Raw genomic sequence first — 19,213 nt, forward strand, 5'->3', positions numbered from 1 at the left:
TGGAGTTAGACTGAATTTATAGAGAACTGACATTTCAAGAGAGTTGACATGTTTCCAATATTGAATCTTCTCACTTGGGAATCTGTTACGCCTGTTTATTTATTTGGATCTTTTATGTCCTTTGGTGAAAATGTTGTTCATTTCTTTGAAAGTTTATTTTTAAGGTATTTTATAGATTTTGTTGCCATCATGAGTGGAATTTTTTCCCTTACATTTTCTAATTGGTTGTCGCTGATATAGTTTTTAAGAAGCTGTTGATTTTTGTAGGTAAATCATATAATCACCTACTTTATTGAATTTGCTATTAGTTCTAATGGTTTTTCAGTTGATTCTCTTGGCTCAGGTGGATAATTATATAGTCTGCAAGTGATTACTTTTTATCACTTTATTTATAATATTTATACATATGTCATAATACTTATAATATTTCTCATAGGTTATTTCATGACTAAGATATCTGAGTGAGGGTGGGGAAGGGTGATCCTAGGAAGTCTTCTTGGCTGATGCTACGTTTAAGGTGAGTATCGAAGAATGTGCAGCAGGTGAACTAGCAGGGTGATGGAGAGTGTATTCCAGATGAGCTTGAGGAGAGAAACAACAGGAAATGTTCAGTGACTAGAAAGAAGAGGGGCTAGAGCATAGGACACAAATGAGGTTGGGAGAAGCAAGAGATGTTTAGAGAGTAAATAGAGGTGCAGTCAGAAGCTGCTAGAGTCTAAAGAGCAATTACTTTATTTTAAAGGAATTGAGAAGTTAATGAAAGGTGTGTTAGGCAGAATGGTCCCTTAAAGATGTCCACATGTGGGAATTCCCTGGTGGTCCAGTGGTTAGGATTCCGCTCTTCCACTATGGGGGGCACAGTTTCGATCCCAGGTTGGGGAACTAAGATCCTGCAAGTCGTGCAGCGTGACCAAAAAAACCAAACCAAACAAACAAAAACAAAACAACCAAAGATGTCCACACACTAATCCCTGGAATATGTTACTTTACATGGCAAAAAGGACTTCGCACATGAAATTTAGGCTACAAACCTTAAAATAGGAGTTTTTCCTGGATTATTCAAGTGGGCCCAATCTAATCACATGAACCTGAAAAGCGAGGAGGTTTCTCTGGCTGAAAGCAGAAGCAAGATGTGGTAGAAAGGGAAGTTGGAGAGAGAGAGTAAGAGGGACTTAACCCACCGTGACTGAAGGGTACCACCCGGAAAATATGAGGAGGAGCACAGAAGCAAAGACTGATGACCAGCAAAGAAATGGGGACTTGGGCCCTACAGCTGCAAGGAACTGAGTTCAGCCGACAGCCTAAAGGAGCTTGGAAGTACATTCATCTCCAGAGTCTCCAGAAAGGAATGCAGCCCTGCTGAGCCCCTGGTTTTGGTCTTGTGATACCCTATGCAGAGGACCCTGCTGAGCATGCTGTACCTGGACTTTTGGCCTTCAGAGCTCTGAGATAATAAATTTGAGTGGTTTCAGGCTGCTGAATTTGTGGTACTTTGTTAGAGCAGCAGTAGGATACTAATACAAAGGGGTTTAAGCAGGAAAGTCGTGTTGGATTTTGTGTTATTAACAGACTGCTCCTTGTGCTGTGTGGAAAATGGATTTGGGAGAGTGCAGACTTGCAGGCAGGGACGCTTGTGTTGTGGGAATACAGTGGTGGCATGGGCGAGGGTAGTGATAGTGGGAAGGGGTATGATTTGAGATTTATTTAGGAGGTGGGAATTGCCAGAGTTTGGTCATTGATTGGGTGTCAGGAGTGAGCGAGAGGAGGAACACGAGGATGACTGCTGATTTCTGGCTTGGATGCTGAGTGATGGTGCAGCTGTTCTTTGAGCCGGGCTTGAGCAGGTTGGAGAATGCCAGGTCATCAACTCAGTGGTAATTCTAGGTTGTTCTTCATTTGGAAATTCTCCTGTAAATACTTATTTTAAGGTAGAGTATATCAATAAGATGATTGCTGTATAAGTTAAGACCTTAATTATTATTATTTTTTATTTTTTTAGGTCATGTAGGAAATCGTAAATCATGTGAAGATGGGACTCTTGGTATTTGTACGCAATCTGCTGCTAGCCCTCTGCCTTTTTCTGGTACTGGGATTTTTGTATTATTCTGCGTGGAAGCTACATTTACTCCAGTGGGAGGACTCCAGTAAGTATGGTCACTCTGGCCTACCCCCAGAAAAAGCCTGCTGCAGATCAGTTATTGGGTTTTCCTGTGGCTGCGATGCTCTCATATTCTTCAGAGATAGGCAATGAGAATAAACTGAGCATTCCTGGGACCTAGGTTTAGAAACTGCCTATCACTTTTGTTGCTCTAGGTTGAGAAATTTGATATTTTTTAAAAACTGCATGCAATGGCAAATCCTTTTTATGAACTCAAGGGAAATGTGCTATTCTTCAGTAAAAACCCAAACCATACCAGTACTTCTTGTTCTCAAATGTTGTTCTTTTTAAATTATTATACTTTATTGCCGCTCCCATTGCCAGTTATTGCCTTAGGGCTTGCTGTTGAAGCATTGCCCTTAAAGCATTCATCTTTACCTTTTCCTTGGATTTTCAGTTTTTTAATTTAATACTGTTTTTGTTTTATTTTCCCTAAGAAATTTTGTCTACTTAATGTTTTTAGCCCTTACTGGTACTGGTACTAAACTTGTACCTGAGTAGAATAATGACTTTTGCCGCAGTAACTCCTAATCCCTTTCTCCCATTTGTAGTCATTCTCATGTGTTACAGTGTTTTCTGTAAGTCTTCCTGATTCCCTCCCCCCACATGGCCTTGGTTCCAGCTCACCCAGCATTGCCTGTGTTGTGCTTTGGGGTTTGCAGTTGAAAAGCTTGCATTGCGCTGCACCAGCCTCTGCATGTTGTCTTCTTGGTGGTAGCTTCAAGTATCACATGGTGACCATACGTAGATTTCCTTTTCATTCTTTTGTCTGATGGCTGTCTTAGCTGGGTGCAGGAAAGTTTGGGTGGTCTGTTCTGATTCCTAATGTTTTTTCTCTAAAATGGTTTTCTTTTTACAAACACCTACTGGATACCAGTGTGGAATTCACTTGAGAGTAGAGTTGATCTCTAGATAGGAGGTTAAACTGAGTTAGAATGAGTTGGAAGAAGCAACTGGCAATTGGCCTACTACTGTAATGACTCCTTAACGTGGGAACTATTCCTATGAAGTAGTTCATTATTTTCTCACATGGCCCAAACGACTGTAGCAGCTTCAAGCCAATTTTAAAAAGTATAGTGTTGCATCTTTCATATATTGTTTTATATGTAATGTTTAAGTGCCTCTTAAATGCATAGCTTGTAATTATCACTAATTACTTTGTGTTTCCAGAGTTTGTTTCTCTGTTTCAACTTACTTTTTTTTTTTTAAGAACTTTTATTGAGATACAGTTAACATACAATAAACTGCATATATTTAGAGTGTACAATTTGGTATCCTAATCTCCCAATTCATCCCCCCCCCAACCCTCCCCGCTTTCCCCACTTGGTGTCCATATGTTTGTTCTCTACATCTGTGTCTCTATTTCTGCCTTGCAAACCAGTTGATTTGTACCATTTTTCTATATTCCACATATATGTGTTAATATACAATATTTGTTTTTCTCTTTCTGACTCACTTCACTCTGTATGACAGTCTCTAGGTTCATCCATGTCTCTACAAATGTCCCAGTTTCATTCCTTTTTACAGCTGAGTAATAGTCCATTGTATATATGTTCCACATCTTTTTTATCCATTCATCTGTTGATGAACATTTAGGTTGCTTCCATGTCCTGGCTATTGTAAATAGTGCTGCAGTGAACATTGGAGTGCATGTGTCTTTTTTTTTTTTTTTTAATAAACTCCATATATTTAGAGTGTACTATTTGGTATCCTAATCTCCCAATTCATCCCCCCCCCCAACCCTCCCCGCTTTCCCCACTTGGTGTCCATATGTTTGTTCTCTACATCTGTGTCTCTATTTCTGCCTTGCAAACTGGTTGATCTGTACCATTTTTCTATATTCCACATATATGTGTTAATATACGATATTTGTTTTTCTCTTTCTGACTCACTTCACTCTGTAGGACAGTCTCTAGGTCCATCCATGTCTCTACAGATGTCCCAATTTCATTCCTTTTATGGCTGAGTAATATTCCGTTATATATATGTACCACATCTTTTTTATCCATTCATCTGTTGATGGACATTTAGGTTGTTTCCATGTCCTGGCTATTGGAAATAGTGCTGCAATGAACATTGGAGTGCATGTGTCTTTTTGAATTATGGTGTTCTCTGGGTATGTGCCCAGCAGTGGAATTGCTGGGTCATATGGTAGTTCTATTTTTAGTTTTGCAAGGAACCTCCATACTGTTCTCCATAGTGGCTGTAACAATTTACATTCCCACCAACAGTGCAAGAGCGTTTCCTTTTCTCCACACCCTCTCCAGCATTTACTGTTTGCAGATTTTCTGATGATGCCCATTCTAACCTGTGTGAGGTGATACCTCATTGTAGTTTTGATTTGCAGTTCTCTAATAATTAGTGATGTTGAGCAGCTTTTCATGTGCCTCTTGGCCATCCGTATGTCTTCTTTGGAGAAATGCCTATTTAGGTCTTCTGCCCATTTTTTGATTGGATTGTTTGTTTTTTTGCTATTGAGCTGGATGAACTGTTTATATATTTTGGAGATTAATCCTTTGTCTGTTGATGCGTTTGCAAATATTTTCTCCCATTCTGAGGGTTGTCTTTTCTTCTTACTTATAGTTTCCTTTGCTGTGCAGAAGCTTTGACGTCTCATTAGGTCCCACTTATTTATTTTTGTTTTTATTTCCACTACTCTAGGGGGTGGATCAAAAAAGATTTTGCTGTCATTTACGTCGAAGAGTGTTCTTCTTATGTTTTCCTCTAGTAGTTTTATAGTGTCTGGCCTTACATTTAGGTCTTTAATTCATTTTGACTTCATTTTTGTGTATGGTGTTAAAGAGTGTTCTAATTTCATTCTTTTACATTGTAGCTGACCAGTTTCCCAGCACCACTTATTGAAGAGGCTGCCTTTTCTCCATTGTATATCCTTGCCTCCTTTGTCATAGATTATGTTTCAACTTACTTTTAAAATCAGGGAGACGATCGAGAGTAAGGGTTGTTTATATCAGTGCCGTGTAAAAGTCTGTAGTTAGAGACATTATCCATATCTGTAATGGGTGGATTCATCTGTATCCATAAAAAAGATGGAAATATGTGCAAGGAATAGGGGGGTCTCCTTTTCTGTTAAGAGCTACTGTGGAAGACATAACCAAGGATTAGATAATTTTTTCCTAGAGAAATCAAGAAAAATATTAACTTTATGGAAGACCTATTGGGTGTCAGGTTTTAGGCTAGATAATTTACAAATTTAATTTACTTTTTACTATAACCATGTGAAGATTTTATTATTATCCCTGTTTTCCATTTGAGCAAACCGAAGTATTTAGTGTAATTTACCCAAGATACGTAGCTAGTTATTAGAACTGGGATTGAGTCCTGATTTTCTTTCTTTAAAACTTATGTTCATTATTTTACTGAAAAGTATAATAAATACTAAGGATAGGATTTAATTCTGTATTTTAGTTGGTAAAAAGAGAGAAGAGGGAGACAGAGAAGAAATAGTAGAGTGTCAGGATGGAGGTAGAGAAAGAAAAGGGAAGGAAAATAAGGGGAAAGGAAAGAGAGAAAGTCCTCCAGGAGACAAAGGGTTTTATTAGGTTTGAGGTGACAGGTGCTGGTCACGTGCTGTAGGCTTCTGTAGTTTGTTGGTAGTTATCTGCTATCCTTTGAATTAGTTGTTAGCTGACTAACCACTATCCACATCTTTTCTGTTACTGTGACTCTCAAGCCTTTCAGATATTTGACTTTGAATAGGCTGTATAGACCTTCTTAGTATAGTATATTGTTTCTGTCCTGTAACATCAGAGACTAGAGTCATGGGACCAACCCCGATAGCTTACCAAGTCAGGGTTTATCTTTATGTTGTTTACCTTTACTCAATAAACAGGTCAAGCTGAAGGAGCTTCCCAAAGCAGATGACTGCTGTGTGCTGAAGTTTAGGTGATGGTTTAACTGTATTGATGCTGCTGCTGATAATAATGAAATGAAAATAACAATTTGTTGAATGTGTACTGTATGTGCTGTGATGGGAGCGTTATATTCATAATCTCATAGTTTATATTGATTATTATTATCCTCTTTTACAGACGTAGAAACTGGGGCTTCAAAGAGGCTTGGTGGTCAAAAGAGTTTGTATGTCTCTCATCTGTGGAGCTTAGAGGGCATTTCCAAGTTTGAAAAATAAATGTCTTTAGCACTATTTTTCCTTAATTTTTATACTGTTTATGACTTAACCAAGATTATGTATTAGAATTCCTTCATGGTGGGGAAAGAGGAGTCTAAAGTTTTTTATTATTAAATTATTCATTTAGTAAGAAGTATGTTCTTATTATGGCCCACAAACTGTTCTCTGTAAACTGGATGTAAGATGAATATGTAGACTTTATGCTCTCAGCCTTTACTATGAAAAAGAAATAAAACAGCTATTATAATGTGTCATGTTCTAAAAGAGAGGTCTGTGTGAAATGCCACGTAAGAGTATGGAATCCCTTCCAGCTAGAAAATTTTAAGATATAATTAATCCCGAAGCATGTTTTAGAAGGATGCACACAGTTTTGTTTTGAGCAGTTTAGAGCTACTTGTAGCCAAGGCTTAGTCAGAATGCAAGGATTTGGGTCAAATGTTTAACCTAAAGGCTTCCTATATGAGATTGGTCTTGTTATCAATGTATTTTAAAAAGTTCTGTAGCTTGAGTTTCTTGTTCTGCATGTTAAGGAGCTTGGAATTTGCCACTCTGACCTAACAACAAGTGAAACACTGAACAGACTGAAAATTGAACCTTTCTTGGCTCTGTAAGAGAGGGAGCATGCAGGGCAGACCACTGCCACCAAGGCTGGAGAGATAGGTGAATACAAAGTCTCATGTGGAAATTGTCAAAGGAACCAGAGTAGAAAAACCTGAATTAGAATTGATGAATTGCTTGGGGCTCAGTGTGGACAAGTTTAAGAGTTGAAAACTCCAGGAGAACCCCACAATATTGTGAGGTCTACCTCCAGGAGCTCTACCAGATTCCCATAGTAAATATTGCATCTGGCAGGGGGAGAGTAAAAGGAACCATTTTGAAACACACCAGAGCACTTTGTTTTTTCTTAACAAGGCCTGCCCTCAAGGGAAACTAGTTAACTAGAGCCTAAAATGTTGGAGTATTATCAGAGCCTAACTGACCTGGGGAAAGGGAATACCCAGCTCCAGCCAGCTCTAGCCTCTATGTGGAAGAAAGAAAATATTCAGCTCCAGCCCACTCTAGCCATTTTATCCCACCTAAGTGGGGAGAGAAAACCTGAGGAGCACTAGTGAAGTTCACAGTACAGAGGTACAGACTGAGACACAGAGTGCTATAGAAAGTTTCTCCTCCCCTGACATCGCACCACTGCATTACTAAAGGCCTATCCTCTGAAAGAGATGATAGAGAATTGGCTTAATTACTTTCTTAAAATTTGGTAGAATTCACCAGTGAACCCACGTGGGCCCGGTGCTTTCTGTTTTGAAAGGTATTGATTATTGATTCAATTTCCTTAATAGATACAGGCCTATTCGGATTGTCAGTTTCTTCTTGTGTAAGTTTACTGGTAATTTGTGTCATCTCTCTTTTTTTCTTTCATTGCCTGGTTGGAGGCTTAGTGATTTTTATTGATCTTTTCAAAGAACCCAGTTTAGGTTCATTGATTTTTCTATACTGTTCTGCTGTTTTCTTTCTTTTTTAAAAGTATTTATTTGTATATTTATCATTATTTATTTTGGCTGTGCCAGGTCTTAGTTGCGGCACGTGGGATCTTTTAGTTGCGGCATGCAAACTCTTAGTTGCAGCATGCATGCGGGATCTAGTTCCCCAACCAGGGATCGAACCTGGGCTCCCCCTGCATTGGAAGTGCTGAGTCTTACCCACTGGACCACGAGGGAAGTCCCCTGTACTAAGCATTTTATTCTCAACATAATCCTCATAACAATTTTATGAAATATTAGTATAACTCCAGTTTTAAAGATGTGGAAATTAAGGTAGAGCAATGACAAAATATATATTTTTAAATATTTTAACTAAGTGAAAATGAAAACAAAACTCATCAGAAATTGTGGGATGCAGCAAAAACAGAGGGAAATTTATAGATTGAAGGTATGTATTAGAAAAGAAGAAAGATCTAAATCAATAATCTAAGTTTCTGCCTGAGGAAACTAGAAAAAGAAGAGCAAATTAAATCCAAAGCACACAGAAGAAAAGAAATAATAAAAATTAGAGCAGAAATGAGTGAAATTGAAAACAGCAGAACAGGGACTTCCCTGATGGTCCAAGACGCCACGCTTCCAATGCAGGGGGCCCAGGTTCGATCTCTAGTTGGGGAGCTAGATCCTGCGTGCATGCCGCAACTAAGAGTTCACATGCCACAACTAAGACCTGGCACAGCCAAAATAAACAATAATAAATACATAAATAAATACTTTTAAAAAAGAAAGAAAACAGCAGAACAGTAGAGAAAAATCAGTGAACCCTAAACTGAGTTCTTTGAAAAGATCAATAAAATCATTAAGCCTCCAACCAGGCAACGAAAGAAAAAAAGAGAGAGGACACAAATTACTAGTATCAGAAATGAAAAAGGGATCGTCCCTGCTGATTTCAAAGATGTTAAAAGGATTATAAACAAATACTCAATAACTCTGTGTCCACAAATTTCATAATGTAGACGAGATGGACCAATTCTTCGAAAGACACAATTTGCCAAAATTTACACAAGAAGAAATTGACAATCCAAATAGGCCTGTATCTATTAAAGAAATTGAAGCAATAATCAATACCTTTCAAAACAGAAAGCACCAGGCCCACATGGGTTCACTGGTGAATTCTACCAGATTTTAAGAAAGTAATTAAGCCAATTCTCTATCATCTCTTTCAGAGGATAGAAGCAGAGGGAATACTTCCTAACTCATTCTATGAGGCCAGCATTACTCTAATACCAAAACCAGACAAAGACATTACAAAAAACAAAACAAACAAAACTACAGACCAATATCTCTAATGAACATACATGCAAAATTCCTCAACAAAATATTAGCAAATCACATCCAGTACTCTATAAAAAGAATTATACACCATGGTTGTAGGATTAATCCCAGGTAAGCAAAGCTAGTTCAACATTCAAAAATCAATTAATGTGGCTTCCTAGGTGGCGCAGTGGTTGAGAATCCGCCTGCCAACACAGGGGACACGGGTTCGATCCCTGCTCCAGGAAGATCCCACATGCCACGGAGCAACTAAGCCTGTGCACCACAACTATTGAGCCTGTGCTTTAGAGCCCGTGAGCCACAACTATTGAGCCCAAGTGCTGCAACTACTGAAGCCCACGTGCCTCGAGCCCGTGCTCTGCAACAAGAGAAGCCACGGCAGTGAGGAGCCTGCGCACCACAATGAAGAGTAGCCCCCACTCACCACAACTAAAAAGAAAGCCCACGCACAGCAAAAAAAGACCCAACACAGCCAATAAAATAAATAAATAAATAAATTTATTTAAAAAATCAATTAATACATCACATCAACAAGCTAAGGAAGAAAAATCACGTGATTATATCAGTAGGTGTAGAAAAGGTATTTGACAAAAATCCAGCATCAAGTCACTATAAAAACTTTCAGTAAACTAGGATTAGAAGGAAATTTCCTTAATTTAGTAAAGCATATCTACAAAAACCTACAACTAACATCATACTTAATGATGAGAAAATAGAAGCTTTTCCACTAAGATCAGGAATGAGGTGATGATGTCCCCTCTCACCACTCTTTTCCAACATTGTACTGGAAGTTTTAGCTAGTGCAGTAAAACAAGAAAAGGAAATAAAAGCTATACAGATAGGTAAGGAAGAAATAAAACTGTCTTTGTTCACACATGACACAAATTGTCTATGTAGAAAATCCAAAAGAATTGACAAAAACTCCTGGAACTAGTAAGCCATTATAGGAAAGTTGCAGGATACAAGGTGAGTATACAGAAGTCAGTCACTTTCCTATAAGCCAGCAATGAACAAGTGAAATTTGAAATTAAAACCACAATGCCATTTATAGTAGTACCCTGAAAATAAATACTTAGATATAAATCTAACGAAATATGTGCAAACTTTAAAACTTTGATGAACGAAGTTTAAAAAGAGCTGAATACATTGAGAGATATTCCATTTTCATGGATAGGGAGACTAAATATTGTCAAGGTGTCAGTTCTTCCCGACTTGATTTATAGATTCAAGGCAATTCCAGTTAAAATCCAGGAAGGTTATTTTGTGGATAGCAACTGATCCTAGTGTTTATATGGAGAGGCAAAAGACCCAGAATAGCCAACACGATATTGTACAAGAACAACAAATTGAAGGACTGGCATTAGCTGATTTTAAGTCTTATAAAGCTACAGTAATCAAGACAGTGTGGTATTGGCAAAAGAATAGAGAAATAGAGCAATGGAACATTGATAGAGAGCCCAGAAATGGACCTATATATAGTCAATTGTTATTTGACAAAGGAGCAAAAGCAACATAGTGGAGAAAACTTTGTCTTTTTAACAAAGTGGTGCTGGAACAACTGGACATCTGTATACCAAAAAAACCCAAATATAGACAGACCTTATACCTTTCACAAAAATTAACTCAAAATGGATCACAGATCTAAATGTAAAACATAAAATAGCAATGAGATATCACTACATACATATTAGAATGGCCCAAACAAAGACACTGATAACACCAAATGCTGGCGATGTTTTGGAGCAGTGAGAACTCTTATTCATTGCTGGTGGGAATGCAAAATGGTACAGCCACTTTGGAAGACAGTTTAGCAGTTTCTTACAAAGCAAAACATACTCTTACTCTGATCTAGCAATCACATTCCTTGGTATTTATCCAAATGAACTGAAAACTGTGTTGAGAACCTATACTTGGATGTTTATGATGTTTTATTCATAATTGTCAAACTTGGAAGAAACCAAGATGTCCTTCAGTAGTTGAATGGATAACTAAACTGTAGTACATCCAGACAATGAAATATTATTAAGTGCTAACAAGAAATGAGCTATCGAAGTCATGAGAAGCTGTGGAGGAATCTTAAATGCATATTTAAGTGAAAGAAGCTAATTTGAAAAGGCTGCATACTGTATGGTTCCAATTTCAACTATATAACATTCTAGAAAAGGCAAAACTATGGAGACAGTAAGAAGATTAGCAGTTGCCAAGCATTGAAAGTGGGGGTGGGGATACGTAGACGGGCACAGAGAATTTTTAGGGCAGTAAATCTATATGACATCATAAGGATGGATATAGTTGTTATACTTTTGTCCAAACACATAGAATGTATAACACAAAGCATAAACTGCAATGTAAACTATGGACTTTGGATGGTTATGATGTGTCAGTATAGGTTCATCAGTTTTACAAATAAATGTACCATTCTGATAGGGGATATTGATACGGGGGGTGGGGGGTATACAGTGTGATGGCAGGGGGTATATGGGAAATCTCTGTACTTTCCCCTCAATTTCCTGTGAACCTAAAGCTGCTCTAGAAAATGTCTTAATAAAAAAAGTACTTTAGAATTATCATACAGTGTGTGTGTGCTTGTATATATACACACACATCTATAGTATGATAAAAATATATATGAACATATATTTAAATTAATGAACAAATCAACACAGTCTTGATGTTAGAAAGAGTTGAATGGGCTTCAGTTTCTTCATCTCCAAAATGGAGATACTGTACTTATATTTCTCTTGGCTCTGATGCTTTTATTCAGATCAGTGCCTTGTATAAATGTTGGGTAGTTGTCTCTTATCAGTAGACCTGATTCCTACGGTCCATTTATGGAAGCTTAACATATTTTATTATCTTAATTTTTATTTATTTGAATTCAATAAAGTGGATATTTCATAGGATTAGGATTAATTTCCTGTGTTATGGGAGCTTTAAAAATTCATACTGCCTCATTTATCAGTATAGAAGTCCCATTCTCTTCTTGCCTGTATTTACAGAAGATCATAACCAGAGAGCTGGTAAAATATGTGTTCGTGATCTGATTGCTATGGAGAACACCATCTGGCAAGTAAGTCAGAGTTTGGATCTGACACTGGGAGAAGGATACCTTGAACTCAGCTTAACAGACATAAAAATTATGTTAACTCTTAGTTTTTCATCTTTTTTTTTTTCAGAGAATAAACTTCTATTTATTGATTTATTTATTCACATACATTTATACATGCCTGCTAAATGCTAGACACTATGCAGGAATGAATAAGGTAAACTATAGTACCTCAGTCAACTGGAAAAAAAGATTGAAATGACCACCAGCTCAGTTTGCTTAGTGAGGTTCCCAATCTTGATATATGTGTTTTATTTGAAAATAATCCTATTTTTTCCTTAAGGAATTAAGGCCTTCTCAAATGTATACTTCCAATCTTAGTTTTTCATCTTAAAAATGAAATGGAGGCTGGCATTTCTGTCCTGTGGTTTGGGGTGGCACTCTGCTTCTGATGATCATAACTGGTACCAGGCTAGTCCTCCCTCTTTAAACAGCTCTAAAACTGGACAGAATAAATGAAGCAACTCCTGTCAAGCAATGGACAACAGGCAATATAAAATTTCAATCCCTAAGAGAAGGAAAACTCATGAGGTGAGCTCCACAGTTGCCCAGTTCTTTTCTGGGGGACAATTTCCCAACCCTATTCAGTGAGCTGGTGTCTCCAGTCTGTGGTGGTTCCACTAAGTTGAGGAGGAAGAGAGCAGTCCAGGGCAGCTGAAGTGGTTGAAATCCCTGGGATGGGCCATCACTGAGTAGGGGATTGTTCAGAGAGAGGGTCTCAGAAGTCTGCAAGGGGAATTCCTGTGAGCCTGCAGCTGAGGACTTGGCTATATATGCACAGGGCAAAACCACCTGAGGCTTCATCATGTAAATAGCAGCTGCTATAGGATGAGAGGGAGTAAAGGTCAAGCAGTGCTGGGTGTCTGGATAAAACAGAAGTCGTCAATGAACTTGAAGAGAGTGCAATAGAAATTATCCAGTCTGAACCGCAGAAAAAAATATTGAAGAAAAATGAGCAGAGCCTTAGGGACCTGTGGGACAATATAAAATTTTCTAATATATATGAGATTTGGGCAGAAAAAATTTTGAAGAAATAATGACTGAAAACTTCCTAAATTTGGTGGAAACAAATAGACTTACAGATCTAAGAAGCTCAGCAGACTCTAAGAAGGATAAATATTGGGGGAGAGAGGAAATCTAGGTATATCGAAGTCAGACTTCTGAAATATAAAAATAAAGTGAAAATCTTGAAAGCAGAGAAGAAAAGGAAACATTACATATGGGGGTAAGAAATTCCACCGACTTTTCACCATAAACAATAAAGATTAGAACACAATGAAAGATCTTAAAATGTTGAAAGAAAAATACCAAAAACCTGTCATGCCAGAGTTCTTTATCTAAGGAAAATATCCTTCAAAAATGAGAATGAAATAAAGACATTTTCAAATAAAGAAAAGTTAAGAGAATTTGTCTCTAGCAGAACTGTATTACAAAAGAAAGCTAAAGGATATCCTTTAGGCCAGTGGAAAGTGATACCAGATGGAAACTTGGATCTACGGGAAAAGAATGAAGATCACTGGAAATGATAAATAAAGGGCAAATATAAGAGACTCTTTTTCCTTTCTTCTCATAACTTGCTTAAAAGACAACTAATGTTGCTTAAAGCAAAAATAATGACCCTGTAAAGTAAGATCAAGAACATGTATAGCAATAAAAGATATGACAACACTTGCATAAGGAATGGGGGGTGAGTAAATGGAATTTTACTGTTGTAAGATTATTACATTTGTGAAAAGGAAATAAGAAATGTGAAATAGGAGTGTTGTGTATAAAGTGAGTAAAGGGTAAAGTAAGAAGTATGAAACGTCATACGTAGAGAGGTATTGTATTGACTATATAGACTCAGAAAAGTGAAAGGTGTTGGATTCCTTAGTAGAAAAACTAGTAAAAAAATAAAAAGAGGTTTATATCTAAGAAATCAATACAAGAAATAAAATGGAGCACTAAAAAATTCAGCTAACCCCAGAAAACAGCAATATAAGAAAAAAAAAAAAAAGCAGAAGGGAGAAATGGAAAACAAATAGCAAGAAAGTTGACTTCATCCTTACTATGTAAATAATTACATTTAAATGTGAATGGATTAAAACTCCAGTTAAAGGCAAAAACTATCAGAATGGTTAATGAAGCACAATCTAACTATGTCTTCATATAAGACATATATTTTAAAGACACAGATAAGTTCAAAGTAAAAGAATGGGAAATATATCTTATATAAACAATAAGCTTAAGAAAGTTGGCACAGCTATATTAATTTCAGCAAATTATACTTCAAGACAAAGACTTTGCAAGAGATTAGAGAGGGTCATTACATAATGATAAAAAGAACAGTTCACCAGTAAGACATATATAAATATGTATGTACCTAATAAGAGAGTATCACACTTCATTAAGCAGAAACTAATGAGACTAAAGGGAGAAAAGGACAAATCCACAGTCATGTTCAAATAGATTAATACCCCCCTTTCTCAGTAATTAATAAAACAAGTCAAAAAATGTGTAAGGATATAGATCTAAGCAACACTATCATCTACATCTACCTAATGGAAATTTATAGAACACTTTACCCAATAATGGCAGGATATACATTCTTTTCAAGTGTAAACAGAATGTTCACCAAGGTCGATACCATAAAGTAAGTCTCAATATATCTTAAATTATTTATTTATTTATTTATTTATTTATTTATGGCTGTGTTGGGTCTTCGTTGCTGCATGCAGGCTTTCTAGTTGCGGTGAGCAGGCTTCTCATTGCGGTGACTTCTCTTGTTGCGGAGCATGAGCTCTAGGTGCATGGGCTCAGTAGTTGTGGTGCACGGGCTAAATAGTTGTGGCTCACAGGCTCTAGAGTGCAGGCTCCGTAGTTCTGGCTCATGAGCTTAGTTGCTCCATGGCATGTGGGATCTTCCCGGACCAAGGCTTGAACCCATGTCCCCTGCATTGGCAGGCAGATTCTTAACCACTGCGTCACCAGGAGAATCCCTCAGTACACTTTAAAAGATTAAAATCTGGACTTCCTAGGTGGTGCAGTGGTTAAGAATCTGCCTGCCAATGCAGGGGACATGGGTTCAATCCCTGATCTGGGTAGACTCCACATGCCGCGGAGCAACAAGCCCATGTGCCACAACTGTTGAGCCTGCACTCTAGAGCCCGTGAGCCACAACTGTTGAGACTGTGTGCCACAACTACTGAAGCCCACATGCCTAGAGCCTGTGCTCCGCAACAAGAGAAGCCACTGCAATGAGGAGCCCACACACCACAATGAAGAGTAGCCCCTGCTCGCCACAACTAGAGAAAGACTGTGTGCAGCATGGAAGGCCCAACACAGCCAATAAATAAATTAATTAATTAATTTAAAAAAAAGATTGAAATCTTACAGAGTATATTCTATAGTTATGATGGACTTAAATTAGAAATCAATAACAATAAGACTAATTATATGTATAGGCAAACTAAAGCTTGCAGGCCAAGTCAAGCATGCTGCCTGTTTTTGTAAAAAAAAGTTTTATTGGAATACAACCATGTCAGTTCATTTACATTGTCTATTGCTTCTTTTGTGCTACAATGGCAACATTTTAAAAATTTATTTTTATTGAAGTTATAGTTGATTTACAATGTTGTGTTAGTTTCGGGTGTACAGTTATACATACGTATATATCTGTTTTTTTTCAGGTTGTTTTTCCTTATAGATTATTACAGAATATTGAGTATAGTTCCCTGTGCTATACAGTAGGTCCTTGTTATCTGTTTTATATATTGTAATGTGTATATGTTAATCCCAAACTCCTAATTTATTCCTCACCTCCTTCCCATTTGTTAACCGTAAGTTTGTTTTCTCTGTCTGGGAGTCTATTTCTGTTTTGTATATAAGTTCATTTGTATCACTTTTTTTCAGATTCCACATATAAGCGATATCATGTGATATGTGTCTTTCTCTGTCTGGCTTACTTCACTTAGTATGATAATCTCTAGGTCCATCCATGTTGCTGCAAATGACATTATTTCTTTTTCATGGCTGAGTAATATTCCAATGTAGAAATATCGTCCTTATCCATTCATCTGTCAATGGACATTTAGGCTGCTTCCATGTCTTGGCCATTGTAAACAGTGCTGCTATGAACACTGGGTGCATGTATCTTTTCGAATTTTGGGTTTCTCTGGATATATGCCTAGGAGTGGGATTGCAGGATCATATGGTAGCTCTATTTTTTGTTTTTTAAGAAACCTTCATACTGTTCTCGGTAGTGGCTGTACCAATTCACATTCCCACCAACAGTGCAGGATGGTTCCCTTTTTTCCACATATTAAATAGTTGTGACAGTGACTGTCTGGCCTGCAAAAATATTTATTATCTGGCCTTTACAGAAAAAGGTTGGATGACTCCTCAAATACTTGCCTATTAAATAAGCTCTTAAGTAAGTTACAGATTAAAGAAGAAACCATAAGAGAAAACAGAAAATATTTCAAACTGAATTTTTATGAAAATACTGTAGATTAAAATTGTTGGGGTGGGAGAATATGGAGGAGTAGGAGGACGTGTGCTCACTCCCTCTTGCAAGAGCACCGGAATTACAACTAACTGCTGAACAATCATCGACAGAAAGACACTGGAACTCACCAAAAAAAAACACCCCACATCCAGAGACAAAGGAGAAGCCGCAGTGAGATGGTAGGAGGGGCGCAAGTGCATTAAAATCAAGTCCCATAAATGCTGGCTGGGTGACTCACAAGCTGGAGAACAGTTATACCACAGAAGTCCTGAGGGTTCTGAGCCCCATGCCAGGCTTCCTAACCTGGGGGTCCAGCAATGGGAGGAGGAATCCCCAGAGAATCAGACTTTGAAAGCCAGTAGGATTTGATTGCAGGACCTCCACAGTACTGGGGGAAACAGAGACTCCACTCTTGGAGGGCACACAAAAAAGTGTGCTCACCAGCACCCAGGGGGAAGGAGCAGTGACCCCATAGGAGACTGAACCAGACCTACCTGCTGGTGTTGGAGGGTTGCCTGCAGAGGTGGGGGGCAGCTGTGGCTCACCGAGGAGACAGGGGCACTGGCGGCAGTAGTTCTGAGAAGAGCTCATTGGTGTGAGCCCTCCCAGAGTCCAACACTAGCTCCACCAAAGAGCCTGTAAGTTCCAGTGCTGGGTCACCTCAGGCCAAACGACCACCAGGGTGGGAACAGAGCCTCACCCATCAGCAGACAAGCAGATTAAAGTGTCACTGAGCTCCACCCACCAAATCGGATTAAAGTTTTACTGAACTCCGCCCACTCAGCCCAGCCCACCATCAGTCCCTCCCATCAGGAAGCACCCACGAGCCTCCTATACAGCTTCCTCTGCAAGAGGGCAGACAGCAGAATCAAGCAGTATCAGCAGTATTTCATCATGTGGAACTGAAAATCACAACCACAGAAAGACAGAGAAAATGAAAAGGCAAAAGACTTTGTACCAGATGAAGGGACAAGATAAAACACCAAAAAAAAAACAACTAAATGAAGAGGAGATAGGCACTCTTCCACAAAAAGAATTCAGAATGATGATGGTGAAGATGATCCAGGACTTTGAAAAAAGACTGGATTCAAAGATCGAAAAGTTGCAAGAAGAGTTTACCAAAGACCTAGAAGAATTAAAGAACAAACAAACAGAGATATGCAACACAATAAGTGCAATGAAAAATACACTAGAAGGAACCAATAGCAGATTAACTGAGGCAGAAGGGCGAGTAAGTGACCTGGAAGACAGAATGGTGATAATCACTGATGCAGAAAAGAATAAAGAAAAAAGAATGAAAAGAACTGCAGGCAGCATAAGATACCTCTGGGACAATGTTAAACACCAACATTTGCATTATAGGGGTCCCAGAAGGAGAAGAGAGAGAGAAAGACGCGAGAAAATATTCGAAGAGATTATAGTTGAAAACTTCCCTAACGTGGGAAAGGAAATAGCTACCCAAGTCCAGGAAGTGCAGAGAGTCCCAGGCAGGATAAACCCAAGGAGAAACATGCCAAGACATATAGTAGTCAAGCTGACAAAAATCAAAGACAGAGAAAAGTTAATAAAAGCAACAAGGGAAAAACGACAAATAACATACAAGGGAACTCCCATAAGGTTAACAGCTGATTTCTCAGCAGAAACTCTGCAAGCCAGAAGGGAGTGGCATGATATATTTAAAGTGATGACAGGGAAGAACCTACAACCAAGAATACTCTACCCAGCAAGGATCTCATTCAGATTCGATGGAGAAATGAAAAGCTTTACAGGCAAGCAACAGCTAAGAGAATTCAGCACCACCAGACCAGCCCTACAACAAATGCTAAAGGAACTTCTCTAAGAGGGAAACATAAGAGAAGGAAAGGACCTACAAAAACAAAACAATTAAGAAAATGGTAATAGGAACATACGTATCGATAATTACCTTGAATGTAAATGGACTAAATGCCCCAACCAAAAGACACAGACTGGCTGAATGGATACAAAAACAAGACCGATATAGATGCTGTCTACAAGAGACCCACTTCAGACCTAGGGCCACATACAGACTGAAAGTGAGGGGATGGAAAAAGATATTCCATGCAAATGGAAATCAAAAGAAAGCTGGAGTTGCAATACTCATATCAGATAAAATAGACTTTAAAATAAACAATGTTACAAGCGACAAGAAAGGACACTACATAAAGATTGAGGGATCAATCCAAGTAGAAGAGATAACAATTATAAATATATATGCACCCAATATAGGAGCACCTCAATATGTAAGGCAAATGCTAACAACTCTGAAAGAGGAAATCGAGAGTAACACAATCATAGTGGGGGACTTTAACACCCCACTTACACCAATGGACACATCATCCAGACAGAAAATTAATAAGGAAACACAAGCTTTAAATGACACAATAAATCAGCTTGATTTAATAGATATCTATAGGACATTACATCCAAAAACAGCAGATTACACATTCTTCTCAAGTGCACATGGAACACTTTCCAGGATAGATCA

General features: G+C 38.1%; 1 protein-coding gene across 5 annotated transcripts in view; it reads left to right on the forward strand.

Annotated features, from left to right (window-relative positions):
- ST3GAL3 (ST3 beta-galactoside alpha-2,3-sialyltransferase 3) overlaps positions 1-19,213 on the forward strand; it is a 220,692-nt gene that overhangs the window by 23,894 nt on the left and 177,585 nt on the right. For all 5 annotated transcript variants that reach the window (XM_057708223.1, XM_057708231.1, XM_057708239.1 and 2 more), the window contains exon 2: positions 2,000-2,144. Coding sequence is in view for 3 of the 5 variants with exons in the window: in XM_057708239.1 (XP_057564222.1) it covers positions 2,030-2,144 (115 nt within the window). In the remaining 2 variants the exon portion in view is untranslated. The remainder of the gene's footprint in view (positions 1-1,999; positions 2,145-19,213) is intronic.

Source organism: Hippopotamus amphibius, chromosome 1 (genome assembly GCF_030028045.1).
Source record: "Hippopotamus amphibius kiboko isolate mHipAmp2 chromosome 1, mHipAmp2.hap2, whole genome shotgun sequence".
Classification (NCBI taxonomy): Eukaryota; Metazoa; Chordata; class Mammalia; order Artiodactyla; family Hippopotamidae; genus Hippopotamus; species Hippopotamus amphibius.